This window comes from Amia ocellicauda, chromosome 4 (genome assembly GCF_036373705.1).
Source record: "Amia ocellicauda isolate fAmiCal2 chromosome 4, fAmiCal2.hap1, whole genome shotgun sequence".
Taxonomy (NCBI): Eukaryota; Metazoa; Chordata; class Actinopteri; order Amiiformes; family Amiidae; genus Amia; species Amia ocellicauda.
Window position 1 is genome coordinate 22756394 of NC_089853.1, and position 18253 is coordinate 22774646.

The following is an 18253-nucleotide window of genomic DNA, read 5'->3' on the forward strand; positions in this document are numbered from 1 at the left end:
CGTCAGTCACTGCGCTTGGTCTTGTTGGCGTGCCTGCCTTCTCAGAGGGACATGTTTTTGGTTGATATGGAAGAACACTTCACTTGCCAATCTTCTGGAAAATAAGTTGTTCTTGGCAGCAACAGTAGAAGTCGCTTCACTTAATTCAGTGCCCCATAGTCTCTCAGCTTACAGTTTCTTGGAACCTGGTTGACCTGCTCTGAACTGTGACATCAGGCTAACAGAGAAGGAAACTAAATATTTTATTATAAATCTAATTTCCCTAGTTTTTAATCTTAAATTAACTATCTGATGTGTTCTGTAATTCACTTCCCTTTATATTATACACAGTTTTACACTTCATGGTCTGACATTGTATCATTCTACCATTCTCTGAGTTTTCAAATCAGGCCTAATGTCATACTAATGTCATGGCTGTTTTCTGACATCTTGTGGTACATGTTTGAAATGCAGCTTGTTTGTTGCTATATACAATACACGAAAACTGCTGAGTCATTTTCACTTCTTTAATAATACACAATTTCAGTACAAAGTATTTTACAAGAGATGGACACACACACACTAATGCACAAAATCAGAGGTCTTTCTTCCTTCCCCCCTTTGGGAAATCCTTGTGTAAGCCTCCCATTGCAAGTCTGATCTCATGATGCTCATAAGATCACTTTTATACTTTTATATTACACTTTTATTACACTTAAATGTAATATTTAAATTGATTAGGCAATTGATTGCATATGTCTACATTTTTGATAAAGCTGCTTCAGTTTTTCCTTCCCATTAGTATAGTTGTAAGGACATGTGGAAACCTCATACATATTGAGAGGTTGTAGACAAATTACCTATATATGCTAAGTTTACACGTGGATTCTGTGGCACCTGTTGAATAACTTTGTTTTAGATTTTCATGTACTAGATTTGGTTCCCTTTTTCACCATCCAATACAATATGTATATGACCATTACATCAAAACTTTTAAAGAAACTGATACTAACGATACATGGATCTAAGAACAAAGATATGTGACAAAATGAAAGAGTGAAAATTAACAAATCAAAGATGGACAAAGGAAACTATCAAATGGATCCCAACAGTTTTTTTAAAGCCATAGTGACAACCACATAAGATGAAATCATAGACTTTGCAGGCTTGACAGGGAAAAGAGAAGCTGTAGACCAAAGCAAGTCGAAACATGTTGGGAAATGGTGCTTATATATATAGATATAGATATAGATATGTAAATAACTTACTGCACCACAATGTTGTAGTACATAGTGCCCTAATCGCTGCTACGAAAAAAAAATAGTGGGACAAACCACTTGTTTAAAAGGGAGGGGTGGTTCTTTTATTTTCATGTTTTAAGCAAACAAGGAAGCAAACATTTTCAGAAGTAGAATCACGACTATATGGTAATATACTGACAAAACACAACAGACCGTTTTACAACAGACCGTTTTTTGTAACTATGAAGTAAGATTAACAAATATCCAAAGTGTATAGTGAGTTTCCCTCATCCCAGAAGTGGTATATCTTCGCAGGAGTCTGACAAAGCGGGGAGGTTAATTCAGTTGGGGGTAGTTCGGACGCAACTAACGAGTTTGGTGGTTCAGGTGAGAATTGAATAAAATAATTACATCATTGAAATTGAATGTGACGTTCGGCGTTTATAAAAGTGTCCAGTCGTAGATTATAAATAATCGGTAACAATGCATTGCTTTGTGACATACCAACTCAATTTATATTTTATCTTGCCATAATCTGCCTGGAAGGCCATTGTTTGATCAGTAATCTCGTATCAATACCAACTAGTTAGACTGCCTTGAATAAGACTGATTTAACCAGAGGATCTGAATGATCATTCAACATTTTTAAGAAACTGTCACGTCTGTACCTCCTTTCTGCATTAGGTTTCAATAGTAATATGCACGTCAGTTTGGATAACGGTAGGAAAATGTGAACAGTACATGCTTTTTCATTCATTATTAATACGATTGTACTTATACTTGCATTATAAAAAGTTTGGCTTGTGTTGGTTTGTTGTGGCTGTGTTTTTATTTTATCGAGAGCATTAAATACAAATGTTATAGGATATCATGTTTCTATGTTATCTTCTATTTTGAGAGTCGTATCCTAAAGATGTAGCATTTATGGCATCAAGAAAACAGGGAATAAGATTTCGTCACAACCAGGCCAGAGTTTGTTTCTTTTTGGAAACGGGATATTACTGTGAAAATAATACCCTCCCTCTGCAAAACACGTCTGAACCTGCCCTGACCTTTCACACAGGATCGTGATAGTCTGAACCAATTTGAGTATTTACTAGATTACCTGTATAGGTAACACTCAGCTGCTCCCAGGTGTGTTCTCTGAATCAAATCCTGTCGTACTAAGCATTTTCATTGTTTTAGTTTAGTTTACATAGTTTAGTTTGTATAGAATGTCTACAAGGTTTTTTTAAGCAAACCCTTTTTAACCCTCTACTTTGAAACCACCAGCTAAAAAATGCATTGAGAAGATAAAAAATAATAATCAGTATGAAATTGGATAATGTGAAGATTTTCTAACTCAATACTTAAGTACATTTAATGTAAATTAAATGTATTTGTGAAGCTGTGTTTGAATACATTGCTGTAATAATAAAAATGACTGTTCTTTTATGTTTACATTTATAGAAAACCTAATCTGCCCAGAAGAATACCAGTGTTAATATTTTTAAATACTTTTTCATTTTAAGAATAAAAGCAACTCCATCAGTCCCTCCCACATATTACAAATGTCCCTGTGCAATGTAACAATGAGTTTGCCATGACCTTATGTGTCAATCTTTTGTGTCAACAGTTAAGCAATACAAATAAGGAAGTATTATAGCTGTACTTACACAGACAAGGGTGTGGTGCAAATTTCTAGTTATAAAATGAAATTAATTAATCAGCATGTACTTCTAAATCCTTAAAATGTACCTGGAGTTCTCTATGGCATTGGTGAAGTAACCTAAAACACAGATATCAAACTCCGTTGGAATGCTTCAGTGTTTTCTGATTTGTCCAATCTGAGCTCCCAATTCTGTATTTGGTCCAATTAGGTGAATACTGGATGAATTTAATACTTATCCAAAGACTGCAATTTATGTTATAAATAGCACACTTTGAATCAAGATAATATATGCCATCAACTATAATTTTAATTAATTAAACCTTCAAAAAGGTCCCATTGGTATGAAAACCAGAAGACACTGTAGCTCTCTAGCAAGTCTGACCCACCTGATCTAAAGTAACCCTAAAATAATCTAGTTCACATTGCATTCAACTATTTTAATTCTCTTTTCTAGATTGAAGTCCTGGGCTGAGTGCAGGGTGTAAACATGGCCAGTTCAGTTTTCTGTGTGCGGCGAGCGTTGTGGCAGCCCAGTCTCGGATTGTGCAACACAGAGGCCTGCCATTTCCATGCAAGCAGTGCCTGCAGGGCAAAGGAGCACTACAAGGCGCTGGTGCTGGGCGGGGGCAGCGGAGGAATCACTATGAGTGCCCGTTTGAAGCGGAAAGTCGGGGCTGAAAATGTCGCCGTCGTCGAGCCCAGCGAGGTTAGCCATTACTAGAGAGATTCTTCCCTTTATCAGTGTGGAGTGGACTGTGGTGTGTTAGCATTGTATGTCACATTATAAAAAGCAGATTTCTTAGGGGAAGCAATCAAAAGCTCATATCAGGGTAGTAAAGGATGAGTAATACCCCACTAATTGCAGGATTACATCAGAACTGTGCCCAACACGCCAACAAATTTACAAAACCTGTGCTTGATGGCGGCTTTGTTCATATGGCAGACGCTCCTTGCTTCAAACACTTTTGAGTTTGGGATTTTTGCAGTATGTGGATAGTTGGATATTTAGGGATAATCTGAGCCTAAGTGCACTTAATGAGAGACACTTCCAATATATCTGTCATGTTCTATATTCACGCTAAATACAGCTCTGGAAAAAATTAAGAGACCACTGCAACATTATCAGTTTCTCTGGTTTTACTATTTATAGGTATGTGTTTGGGTAAAATGAACATTTTTGTTTTATTCTATAAACCACTGACAACATTTCTTCCAAATTCCAAATAAAAATATGAATGGAATGGAATGGCTGACATACATGTAGAGACATTTTGCAGTGGTCTCTTAATATTTTTCAGAGCAATATATGTGCTGTGGAGTTAACAGTCACGTTCCTGCTACAGGGCTGGAAAGTTTCTGGGTAATCAAAGGTCTGCTGGGCATTTATAAGAACCCGCAGAATGGGAGAAGGCTAAGCTGCTATATCATTGGTACTGTCATTCCTTCTACCCCCGTTATTTCACAGTCTTGTTGTTTTCTTTGTGATTTTAGAGTCATTATTACCAGCCACTCTGGACGCTGGTTGGTGCAGGAGCAAAAAGTGTCAGCACCTCTCGGCGATCCACTGCCAGTGTGATGCCATCTGGGGTGAAGTGGATAAAATCACGAGTGCAGGAGATGAACCCTGACAAGAACTGCGTGCGCACTGATGATGGGAAAGAGGTACAAACGTGCCTTTTATTCATGCCTTTTATGGGTCATCATCACCCACAATCCAATAGCACAAGATCACGCAGATGTATGCAGAGTTTGTTTTTAGCTAGGTTGGGTGAAAGTAGTTTCACTAGGCTGTAATCAGCGGTCAGCCTGTCCTTGATCTTGCGTTTTGGTTGTGATGTTACCATGACATTCCTGCCACAGCACAGTGTTTAGAGCAGTGAGATGAGTCCTTCATTCCTATCTCTCCTCTCCAGTTCTTTATTGGGTGCTGTATGGGATATACGTCGAGATAGTCTGGAAATGTTCTTCAAGGAAATCTATTCTGAACCAGTGTTATCCTCTCTGCATAGTAACATGGAGTTATTGCCATTCATTGATAGACACGCATTCACCATAAATGTAGTCATCCAAATTCTCTCTAATTCTTCTAGCAGTAACTGTGACCTTCAGTTAGCAACCCCTCCACCGGACAGGATCTCTACAGTCCATTATTGGGTTGTCCCATTACTTTGGTTACTTAGTGCAGTTGCACTATCTCATAAAGCAGATCTGAAGATCAGTTTCTGGTAGGTGGAGTGGCAATGAGAAGGCAGGGTTCCCACGGTCATGGAAAATCCTGGAAAAGTCATGGGGAAAAAAAATGGTCATGGAAAAGTCATGGAAAATGACCAAACAAACTGAAGTCATAGGAATTCACTACACATATACACAGCCAAACCCATTTACAACATACATGGGATATAATGTACACTCTGATACAAAGTGACAGCTTCATGGTACAGAATACAATTGTGTGAAATCCCGTTTAACATTTTTTTTTAGTATGTACAGTGGGGGAAAAAAGTATGTTTGCCCACTGACAAAGAAATGATCAGTCTAGAATTTTAATGGTAGGTGTATTTTAACAGTGAGAGACAGAATAACAACAAAAAAAAAACAGAAAAACGCATTTCAAAAAAGTTATAAATTGATTTGCATTTGCAATGAGGGAAATAAGTATTTGACCCTTTCGACTTAGTACTTGGTGGCAAAACCCTTGTTGGCAATCACAGAGGTCAGACGTTTCTTGTAGTTGGCCACCAGGTTTGCACACATCTCAGGAGGGATTTTGTCCCACTCCTCTTTGCAGATCCTCTCCAAGTCATTAAGGTTTCGAGGCTGACGTTTGGTAACTCGAACCTTCAGCTCCCTCCACAGATTTTCTATGGGATTAAGGTCTGGAGGCTGGCTAGGCCACTCCAGGACCTTAATGTGCTTCTTCTTGAGCCACTCCTTTGTTGCCTTGGCTGTGTGTTTTGGCTCATTGTCATGCTGGAATACCCATCCACGACCCATTTTCAATGCCCTGGCTGAGGGAAGGAGGTTCTCACCCAAGATTTGACGGTGCATGACCCCATCCATCGTCCCTTTGATGCAGTGCCGTTGTCCTGTCCCCTTAGCAGAAAAACACCCCCTAAGCATAATGTTTCCACCTCCATGTTTGACGATGGGGATGGTGTTCTTGGGGTCATTCCTCCTCCTCCAAACACGGCGAGTTGATTTGATGCCAAAGAGCTCGATTATGGTCTCATCTGTCCACAACACTTTCACCCAGTTCTCCTCTGAATCATTCAGATGTTGGCAAACTTCAGACGGGCCTGTACATGTGCTTTCTTGAACAGGGGGGCCTTGCGGGCGCTGCAGGATTTCAGTCCTTCACGGCATAGTGTGTTACCAATTGTTTTCTTGGTGACTATGGTCCCAGCTGCCTTGAGATCATTAACAAGATCCTCCCGTGTAGTTCTGGGCTGATTCCTCACCGTTCTCATGATCATTGAAACTCCACGAGGTGAGATCTTGCATGGAAACCCAGACCGAGGGAGACGGACAGTTATTTCGTGTTTCTTCCATTTGCGAATAATCGCACCAACTGTTGTCACCTTCTCACCAAGCTGCTTGGCGATGGTCTTGTAGCCCATTCCAGCCTTGTGTAGGTCTACAATCTTGTCCCTGACATCCTTGGACAGCTCTTTGGTCTCGGCCATGGTGGAGAGTTTGGAATCTGATTGATTGATTGCTTCTGTGGACAGGTGTCTTTTATACAGGTAACGAGCTGAGATTAGGAGCACTCCCTTTAAGAGAGTGCTCCTAATCTCAGCTCGTTACCTGTATAAAAGACACCTGGGAGCCAGAAATCTTGCTGATTGATAGGGGATCAAATACTTATTTCCCTCATTAACATGCAAATCAAAGTATAACTTTTTTGAAATGTGTTTTTCTGGATTTTTTTGTTGTTATTCTGTCTCTCACTGTTAAAATACACCTACCATTAAAATTATAGACTGATCATTTCTTTGTCAGTGGGCAAACGTACAAAATCAGCAGGGGATCAAATACTTTTTTCCCTCACTGTACATGTGGTTATTATGAACGTCATGGCACACAGTGATCTGTGCCAGATATTATGTTTCAGGGATTTTCAGTTTCAGGGATATTAGGGATTTCAAAGTCTTGGGAGAGTCTGTGTGAAGCGCATATACGGCTATAACCATATAGCAACACACAGAAGCTCAGTGCGTTCACAACACGCAGACCTTCTTGCCTTCTTGTACTAGTACAAATGTATGTATTTCTGAATATAATCTGACCATTCAGCCAGTAAATTCACAGTATTTGTTTAGATTCTGAGCAAAATGATGTAAATCTGTGCACGCAATCGTGACTAAATTTATTTTGAATAAAAACAAAAAACAAAACAAACACTAAAACCGGGTTTGATAAGATGAAGAAAAAATATACAATATAGTCTACATCAGTGTTTCTCAACCCAGGTCCTGACAAACCACTGTCTCTTCTAATGTTCGCTCGCCTGCGCTTTCAGCTCTCAGTTATTTAAGCAAACCTGTAATTGAACAAATTAAGTGATTAATTAGAAATTCCCTGTTATTTTCAGCTCTCATGTGTTGGTTGATAATTCCATTTAATGTTTCAATTAAACAAGTGAGCGCTCTGTTAGAACAAAATACAGCAGGGGTTCACCAGGACCAGTGTTGAGAACCCCTGACTACATTAAATGCTCAATCTTAATGAAGTGTCCATTGCATTTAAATGAAGTAGCCAAAGGTATGATAAGCATATTTATTCAAAATCAAGTAAATAATAACAATACCTATTGTTCTATTCAAGAAATTACATTTTATTTCAAAACCATAAACAAGTTTTACAAAAGTTACCAATTATACACTGTTTATCCCAAAGCTCACATTTACTGAATTTCTTATGCCATTTGCTTTCTACGTGCTGCTTTATTCTGTCAGCACCAGCACTGTCCTCAATACCACAATGCTGACCAACCTCTGTGTGTGAGCCAATCATATAGCACAATATTAAACACATGACATCCAGCAAGCATCTGTGTGAGTTGTACACTGCAGAACATGTTCGATGTGAGTACTGACAACATAATGTTGTAATATCAAACAAGCTTGTGAAGTAGTGTTTCATAAAAAATACAGATGGGTATAAATCGGTAAAATACAAACTCCTTAAATACAAAAATCTGGTAAGTTATTGGTAAAAATCATTATTTATCCTTCTTTTGAAAGAAAGAAAAAAATGATAATCAAAAGCTTTCAAGTTTAAAACAAAGCAGTCATCTAAAATACTTCTTTAGCAGCGTACAGGAAAGGATTACTGTAGGCCCATACTGAACTGACCATTTGTATATCGTAATGTTTGAATGTATGTTTTTATTAATTAATTTAGCTGATTTATAGTAGTTTATTTTAAAGACAATTCAGAATTACTGCTAAAATCATTAAAATACAGACTGATAATGTTTTGTATAGTTGCTACAGTAATTAACATTTATACTACATATACATTGATCAGATAGTATTAGGTTTAATTTTGCATTTACATCTTTGTGTACTCTTTATTAGTTGATGGTAGCATGTTTTATTAAAGTGCGTGGATTGGATGGCTATAAGGGGAGGAGAAGGCCGTCATGACAAAAGCTGATTATGTGGATCTTTCCTATTGTGTTTATCAATATCCTCATTATTTTCTGTGTGCATTTCCAATTTTCCAGCATTTTTGTTGTAAATTAATAAATAATTTAGTCTTGGAAAATCAGAAAATTATCATGTAAAAGCCATTGGAGAAAAAAATCTGATTTGCGTGGGAACCCTGAGAAGGTGTCCTGTTGTCCTATTTTCATGTGTGGTTGTCTCATGTGTTGTTGTTATTGTTGTTGTTGTTGTTGTTTTTTTCAGATATCTTATGAGTATTTGATTGTGGCCCTTGGACTGCAGCTTCATTATGAAAAGGTACTGCACAGTTGTCAGTAGTGCTACTAAAGTTTCACACTCGGTGATGGGGAGGAGTAAAGTGATGAATGTAAGGTGACTAAGCCCCACGCCAGTGTTTTCCGTTTGCTGAAATTCATAAAATTCATAAAGAACATGAAGTCAATGTTTCCAGCCAATTTTGTTTTCCAAAGATGTGACTTTTGAACCGGATCGTTATTATTGCTGTTGGGATTTATTCCTGCAATTACACACACGAGCCCACTGATGAGGCAGACACAGCCTGTCTCATCAATCTGGTTTCATTGCAGTTGCAGTATCAACTGCAGTCTAGCTCAGTAATCGACCAGCAGCCCCGGTACAATGCTGTGCCATCAGGCATGGACAGGGGCGTCAGAATGGTTTATAACGCTTTCTCTGTATTCCAACAGAGCTTGGTCAAAGTTTGTGTGTTTTTTTCCTTCCAGTTGTTATTTTTATTCTTAAACATTCAAATCCCCAGTTATGACAGATATGTAAATTAATTAGCCTAACACCTCAATTATTTTCAGATTATATTTCCTTATTCTAAACATTGATGCTGGATGTAATCACAATGCCATTCCTACTTCCATCTATATCTATATCTAATCTATATTCCATCTACAATTTACGTCATTTTGGTGTATTATACATGTTGGAACCAGCACACATAAGAAATAATAAACTATAATAATGTTTATAAATATAAACTATATGAATAATGATGAAACTAGAAACATTTCCTAATAGAAATACACCGCCTCTGTTCATCAGAACAAGCTCAGGTTTCTCACAGAAAGTAAGTTTTACTCTGAAAGGTATAATGTGTTCAGCAGACACACATAAGTGTGCTTTTGTCTTGAAACAGTTTGTAAACAACTACATAATTCGTGACAGTGAGTCTTTCATGTTTTCTATGTGTAATTGTGTGAACACTGGATGGCAGCAGTGATCAAGTATCAGGCAGACTTTTAACTTGCAATGCACCTGGAGTCTAAAAGAACATGCATTAGAGGGAATAAGAACACATTTTTGCTTTGATGTTCTGAGTTTTGACAAATATAATTATCATATAATATATATATATATATATATATATATATATATATATATATATATATATATATATATATATATACGTTAATAGGTAGTGTTAAGAGTGTCTCTTATTGTATAAGAGATGTTATCTCCAGCAGTTTGAGCCGGAGGATTCACCTGTCATGTTAACTTATTTTAAATCACATATGTAAGGTTTAGACAAACAATATCTTTACAGTGAAAAAAATAACATTTATTTTAATTAAATTTAACAATCAACCCCCTTTCTTTCTGTGTGAAATTCTATCCAGGATCCATTGTAAGTGACCTACAGTTGCCGATCTGTTTGTTTTGTTTTGATGTTTTCATCTGAAAATACAACCTGATTATAGTTGTGAGATTACTGTTGAGCCTTTATAATTCCTGCGAAATGAAATGTTTTTCTATAAAACAGTTTGGTAAAAGCAAAACTTATCATAAGCACAGTTCTTGGATTGGTAACTAGTTTATTTTGCTAAATGATTTTAACATTTGCAGGGCTATTAGTGGCATTGGGTTTTAATTACAGACTCTGCTTTTAATTACGCTTTGGAAATGCAGATCAAGGGACTTCCAGAAGGTTTTAAGTATCCGAAGATTGGCTCAAACTACTCTGTGGACACAGTGGGGAAGACCTGGAAAGCCCTGCAAGACTTCAGGGAGGGCAATGCCATTTTCACATTCCCCAACACACCTGTGAAATGTGCCGGGGCACCACAGAAGATCATGTACCTGTCAGATGCCTATTTCAGAAAGGTAAAGGGACTTTTATTATTTTCTTTTTAAGTTGACCTAACTTGTATTCCTTCCATGGATTGAAATGGCATTGTAAAAGTATCGTCCTCACTAGTATTAACAAAGCTGGCCTGTTCGATGCGAAGGTGTATGTACTATGGTGCTGATTATATACAGATTATGAGGCCTGCTTTATTCATGTTTTTTGTATCAGTTTGTTGGCAGAGAAGAAATTTTTTTTAATTCATACTATTTCCAAGATTGCCCATAGCAAGTTGGAATACTGTTACTTCCATCTAGTAGGTGACTAGAAATAAACCTCAGGATAAGTGTGTCACAGATATTATATGCCTCATGGCAAAGCAATACGAATGATAACCCAAAGTATCATAGCGCTTTTAATACTACCTGCCCCCCAGGGACAGCAAATGCATTAAAGAAGAAGACACCTGACTGCACCATTGTTCCTGGTGCGAACTACCTGACGTTCCTGTTTTTAACTTTACAGACAGGAAAGAGACCCAAAGCCAACATCATCTACAATACGTCCCAGCCCGTGTTGTTCGGGGTTAAGAAATATGCCGACTCCCTGTGGAATATCGTGAAGACCCGGGATCTGAATGTGAACCTCAGACATAACCTCATTGAGGTCAGAGCGGACAGGCAGGAAGCTGTGTTTGAAAAGCTAGACAACCCTGGAGAAACGGTGGTTTTCGAGGTTAGTACAGCCTCACTATTCCTTTGGCTTTCTTTTAAACCCCATGTCTCGATTTAGATTTTGGCTGTAAAGGGAAAACAAACCTTTCATTAAAGAACACAGCCATTTCCACAGACATTCAGCAACAAGTGGAGGAGGCCTGAGCAGCCTTCCTGTCTAAGTAAACAATGAATCACCGTGGTGAGGGAGAGGAGGCCTGTGGCTGGGCCTGGAACACAAGGGAGTCTTTAGTAAAAATAGTGTTTTTGCACACCAAAACAGGATATGATCTCTGTGCCTGAATTACAATTTTTTATTGCTGCTTCAATTTTTTTAATTTTTTTTTTACACTTAACCATGCTATTTGTCTGTTATGGTAGAAGTCTGTGCAGCTGCTCTGATCCACCATACACTTAAACAAAAAACAACAAATGTTGGGAAATAGTGTTTCATGGGATCTTCAGACTAGAGGAGCTCTGTAGAAATTGTACTACTGTTGCTTAATAAAAAGACGGAGGGTGGGTGTTATCAACCTCAAATATATAAAAGCTTGCTTGCTTGTAGAGCAGACATGTTGAATACTATTGCTGGCTTCCATCAGACATAAGGAATGTTTCCCACCCCCTCAAATTATGTACACAATGTTAATTTCAATTCAGTAAGTAAGGATTTGCTTTTGAAGAGTAACATTAAGGCAAAGGAATAACATGTTTAGAATCATCAGTTCCCTTGGTGTCAGGATTTCCTTATCTGTCATAGTTTAATAAAGATATGAAAGCAATCATAAGAGTTACAATTCCTAGAGTAATGTGTAAGAATATTACAAAAATTAAGCAAAATAGGATACTCAGAAGACTTATGCAATGCCATCAACAATGGGGAGAGAATGGATGGGCAGAAGATATGAGATTATACAATTATCGGTTGCTTACACCTTTAAAATGTGAGCTTGTGAACAGATGGATAAAAATAAAATATAAATGTTGATAGCATCCCCATGCAACTGTCTGGTAAACATGAATATGGGACCAGCCCAGTGAGACACTGAATCTAATATGTCATGCCAGGAAAGCGTGGTCAAACAAGAAGGATTATTTGATTATCCCACTTTGCCCTGCCCTGTTTATATATTATTATATAATTGGGGGGGGGGGGGGGGTGTTGCTACTTGTTGTCTTTGAAAGTGAGTCTCCGTGGTCGTTTGTTTTCAGAAACAGATGTTTTGTCTTCAAGTCAACATTCACATCCATAGCGATGAGCTGCTAGTGGTTTTGGTGAAGCTAGATGTTTTCTTCAATAGCATCCATATGTTCAGTACAGATACTTCAAAACTTAAGGAGTAAATAAAATTCCCTGTAAGAGGAAAACATCTTCCATTAGGATGCATTTTTGTTTATACAGTACTTGGCAAAGCCACAAGAGGTCAGGTCTGCTGTTGTTTTGCTTAGCCGTGTCTCAGGACTGCAGGGGCAGCAGAGAGACAGAGGAAGATGCAGAGACATTATCGCCTTTTGTAACTTTTTGCAACAGGTTTAGTAGATGGTGAACGGCTGCAAACTTAAAACCAACAAGATCAGTGAAGACTATAAATAGAAATAAAAAAGGTCTAGACCAGGTAATGTTATGAATGTGTCATTCAGTTTGGAAATATCTGTTTGGATGAGTTGTGGTCTTTTTAGAAAGCCCTTCATTTGAAACACGGCGAAGATCAGTTATCCAATAATTCCTAATAGACGGAGAAGCTTGCCCTGCTATCCTTGCTGTATTAAAATACCGTTGTATTTTTTAATTTAGTATGAAATGCTTCATGTTACACCTCCTATGGGACCACCAGACGTTTTGAAGAGCAGCAAGTTGGCTGATGAAGGAGGATGGCTGGACATAGACAAAGACATGCTTCAGCACAAGAAATATCCCAATGTGTTTGGTATCGGAGACTGCACTAATCTGCCAACATCAAAAACAGCTGCTGCAGTAGGTAAGCTGTGGGACATGAGCTTCCTGGCAACACCCAGCCCAGGCACCATGCCAGACATATGAACAGAAATATAGACCTGTTTTTCTTTGGGCTTAACATATGGTTGGGTAACTCCTTATCATGCCAATTCATGTGCATTTTGTTATCAAATGTATACTGAACACAAGTTTCTAAATTTAAATGAATGAGATAGATATAAGAATTTCTATGGTATTATTTTAATTGTATTGCACAAGATAAGGGCATCTGCCAAGAAATAAAAAAAATAAAATAAATAATAATAATAATTGAGGCCACCTGAGTTCACTGAAAGGTCACAGATCTTGCTTTAACTTTTGACCTGTCGGAATATATGAAGAGTATTGCATTGCAGGGGTGCTGTAAATGGCCACTGGTCCAACCCGGACATATTTCTGATCAGGAATGTAAGAGAAGTGATGACAGCTATAATGTTTGCTTACATTGTGAGTTGACAGCAGCAAGTGAAGCATTCCCACCCTTCCCCCCCTGTGCCCCAAGGCACTGATCTCCCTCTCACTCACTCCTGTAAGAAGTTGAGTCAAATCAATATGGAACTCGCCACCAAAGCAGGTTTTATTTCACAGCCATTATTACTCACTGTTCCCCAAATTTACAGCTTAGGTTCAGCTTTAAAGGGGGAAATGACAGAATTGTGTCTGTCCCCACACTGGAAACAATCTGCAATCACTCGTGTTTCTCGTGGCATTTGGAATGCTGAAAACATGATCGTTTGTACGTAAAGCAGGACTATAATAGTGTCTGAAATGAAGCTCAATTTGCAGCACCTTGCATAAGCATACTGTGCAGCTATAAAAGGCTATGGGAATTTTCCAGCCAGGATAGGATTGCAACAGACGTAACAGGGCAGACATTGGAGCTCTGTCAAACTTCTCATAGTGTACATGAGCAGAATCGTGTCAGGTGTAATACTGTAGCAAAGCGTGCAGTATATTGATTCAGTGCTATTAAGGTTTAATACAATTACTGTAATGTAAAGAAGCAATTTAAATGATACAGATATCAATAGATTAAATGATTGGAGATTTAAATGAACATTTATTTTTAGTTTATCAAAGCTCATGGCATTTGCAGCTCAAGCCAGACTGTAATGTATTTTTTAAAGGGAAGAATAATGTGATGGGGGATGAGCCAGTGGTCAAGTCAGTCTGTCTGGCTGTCAGGATATCAGCATAACAGGGATATTGAAGTGAGTCCAGTTTCCCAGGCTTTCCTTCCGCAGCTATATACACCAGTAAAAAAAAAAAAAAATAGGCAGTTTGTTCCTTGTTCATGAGCATTACTTAAATCTTGCCGAAATTATCGAGTTTCATGTTTGTTCACAGGGTATTGTTCATGTTGAGCACAACAACATGTGTACATATATACATAATTTCTGTAAAGAGAACAATACAGCCAATAAGAGGCACAATAGGAATGAGATGTTTCTCTTTTAGCTGCCCAGTCTGCCATTCTCGACAGAACTATATCAAAGGTGATGAAGAACGAAAAGCCTGATAAAAAGGTAAGATGAAAACGTTGTGGGCCGCTGCTGTCACCATCAGCATAATGAGCCATGAGACATGACTGTTCCCTAGAATCCAATTATTTGCTCTCTTGAAGACTGAGTGTTGCAGCTTTGTCTCCCCGTAGCTGTCAGTACTTCAGAAACACAAGTCATTGTGATGTAATTGTGTCTCCCAACATTGTAGACCTACTCTTCTGAGACTCTCCCAGATTAGAATATCACCACATGCACATGGGTGTATTTGGAAAATAAGTCTGTTATTTCTGTACAATTGTCTATTTGTCTTTCTAAGTGTAAAGCTTAAAATGGCTCTGCTTTTATACCAGCATGACTATGTATCTTAAATATATTTGTCGTTCTTTCTGTCTCGGCTTGGAATACGGCTAATGCAATGTAATAAAACCATGCAGTTTGTTCACGTGTTCACATATTTGTTTGCAGTATGATGGGTACACATCATGCCCGCTGGTTACAAGCTATAATACAGTGATCCTGGCTGAGTTTGACTACACTGGGCAGCCCTTGGAAACCTTCCCCATTGACCAGAGCAAAGAGAGGAGGACCATGTACCACATGAAAGCAGACGTGATGCCACATCTGTACTGGCATGGCCTTCTGAAGTGAGTCCATCTCTGCCAAAACATCTGTACTGCTTGAGGATATCATTGTTAAGCAAAGATCTTGATACATAAACTGATAGTGAATTACCAGGGATGCAGTGCTTTTTCTGCTTACGTAAGAATGGGTGCAAAAGAAAGCAGTGTTATATGTAAGTGAGATTAATATGGCCAAGCCCTCATAGAAATAAATGTTTCCATTGTAAAGTTTACATTTTTCTATATGGTTGTGCATGTGGATCATCTTGATCTCTGCTGGTCATCTTACTCATTCCTGTGCTTACTGTTCTAGGGGACTGTGGGGAGGACCTGGCCCGTACAGGAAGATCATGCACCTAGGTATGAAATAGACCAGGCACCTGCAGCAAGGATACAGATTCACATGGTCATCTGGTAGTGCTCATTATCATTATATTCACAAGTCAACTTCCAGGCAGGTGATTGTGATAATCTTTAGCTTTTTTTCTTCTGCTGGGGTTGGGAAACCATTTTAATGTCTTGAATGTGACGTTTCATCTCATTGCTACCCAAAACTATGAAACTATGTCTAGCTGCCAAACGCATCAATGCAGAAAAACAAATAAGTTGCAAGATAAGAGACTTATTCTACGTTCTTAACACCATCTCTGATTAGCAGTGTCTGATGGCAGCATAGGGCCAAGAGTAATGAACTTTCACAGTGCAGAGTGATGTGCAGCATTCTTCCCAAATGATTTTAGAGGTCACTGTACTGTCGAGAGAGACCAAACCAGACCAAAGTGGAGAAAGAAGAAAAAAGCCTGCTCTATTAAACATAGTTGAATTGTGTGTTGCCCTGGACATGACGTATTCCCCCAAACCAAAGTACCAGACATTGCTGTGTTTGCCAGTGCTTATCCATACACATATAATATTGATTTCTGAACTTGGAGTGGTCTCAGTTTTTTCCAGAGCTCTATGTGGTTTCATATGCAGAATATTGAATATTACAATATTCTAGAATATTTTTCTGCATCTACATTAAACTGTCCGAATGTTAAAAGAATACCTAACGCATCTGCATAATGACTGTAAATCAGATAAGAACAATGAGGAATATTTGTGTATTCGTTTTAAATATCAATAAATATATATATTTTAATAGAAAACAATTCGTCACAACAAATCCTCAGCATGCTCATATTAAACTAATTCTGGATATAATATTTTTATGATCATCTTCTACACCTGTGTTTCTGTTACCAGCTCTACAAACTTTAGTACATTTATATTTATCTAAAAACACACAGCTTAACAACTTGTCGAAAGGGTATTGGTTTCCCTCAGTGGAGCGGTAAGTGGCCTATGACCATGACATCATTCAAGGCCACCCCCACCCTTCCTTAATATGGCTAACATGCATAAGAACACATTCCAAAAATAATCTAATCTGTTAATCATGAAAATAAAAATAAAATGTCCAGCATGTCTGAAGGATACAGTATTGATGCTTCCATGATGTGAGGGATGTAGACCTTTCTCAGAGTTTTCACAATGGTTTGAGATGGGGAGTGATGCAGATGGTGTGGAGTGTTCCGACTGACTGGAGGTGTCTCAGACACTGCAGACTAGGTCTCCCCAGTGTTCAGCACAACCAGCAGGCTACAAACTGAACCAGCTAATGGAAAACGCACTCTGCGCCAGGCCACGGGTCCAATGTTCCTTCACAGCCTCAGGCCTCTACGAATACCTAAAGAGTGGCGTGATGACCATGTAGTTTGGTCTGAGATCAAAACAAAAAACATACTCAATTCCCTTCCATAGTGAGTCACATTAATGTGCACAGATGGTTAATGTGCTGCCATCCCCACCGAGTTGTGGTCCTACAGCAGTGGGCGTGTCGTGGCATGACTATGGATCATCATGGAAACCCACAATCATATCCCTGTCTTCTGTGGAGGTGGTGCATCTGCTCAGACACACTGGGATGACTTCCTTCCCTCCACCGCCCCCCACAGCTTGCGTCAGCCATTTTTCGGTTACAACAACCAGACAAACGTGCTTGCGCAAACATAGTGGGGCTGACAGCTCCCACAAAGATGGGATTTGGCAGTGTTGTACTTACGTAAAGCTGTACGTAAAGCTGAAACGTAAAACGCAATATTGCACAACACAAGATTCTATTTTCATGCCTACCCCCCTTTTTATATTGTTCTGTACACTTTCTTCTATAGCTTTATTTCAACAGATTTTACAATATGCAGCTATGCTTTTAGTTATAGCTTCAGGCATTGTACCAAGGTGATTGTAGTAACTGGGCCTTTCAATGGAATATATTTCAATTTAATTGTTTGTATACTGCCAAATATAACATTTTGAGATTAAATTCATATGGGTCCTGGTTATTTTTCACTCCGCATTAGGTTGATTACTTTAATATTTAAGATAAAGAGTGATGAATCAAAAACGGACATATAGTGATTATTGAATTTACCAAAAATCCTGGTTATTTGGAGAATATCATGCATATGGGTTTGTCTAGATTGAATTTTGAACTGGTTTTCTCACAAAGATAGGATTGTAGGATTTGGCTCAAAAGCACAAAGTATCAAAGCAGAAACATACACTTCTAGTACTGCTTAGGATGAAAAAAATATCTTGCTTGACGTTTACACCTTGTGATTTGGTTGAGATGTTCTTTTTAATAGAAATAAGTGACCAACAGCAATACAAAATAAGCAGTTTGCTCTGGCTAAGGATGTGGCGAAGTTCCAGTCCACCCTCATATGTGTGGTCTGTTTGGCAGGG

The 18253-nt window shown here is 38.4% G+C and overlaps 1 protein-coding gene across 1 annotated transcript; it reads left to right on the plus strand.

The window, feature by feature from the left end:
• Positions 1–1471: 1471 nt before the first annotated feature.
• On the plus strand, positions 1472–17831 carry sqor (sulfide quinone oxidoreductase). The gene is made up of 10 exons (XM_066701427.1): positions 1472–1607; positions 3326–3577; positions 4363–4533; positions 8784–8837; positions 10476–10670; positions 11158–11367; positions 13141–13324; positions 14800–14867; positions 15312–15490; positions 15780–17831. The coding sequence occupies exons 2-10, from the start codon at positions 3359–3361 to the stop codon at positions 15835–15837; spliced, it is 1338 nt and encodes a 445-aa protein (XP_066557524.1). The 5' UTR covers positions 1472–1607; positions 3326–3358; the 3' UTR covers positions 15838–17831.
• Positions 17832–18253: the final 422 nt, after the last annotated feature.

Excerpts from the sequence above, each read along its gene's own strand:
- sqor (XM_066701427.1), top strand. The coding sequence starts at position 3,359 with ATGGCCAGTTCAGTTTTCTGTGTGCGGCGAGCGTTGTGGCAGCCCAGT. Across the intron at positions 4,534-8,783 it reads GCACTGATGATGGGAAAGAG|ATATCTTATGAGTATTTGAT; the intron begins GTACAAACGTGC and ends TGTTTTTTTCAG. Across the intron at positions 15,491-15,779 it reads TACTGGCATGGCCTTCTGAA|GGGACTGTGGGGAGGACCTG; the intron begins GTGAGTCCATCT and ends TTACTGTTCTAG.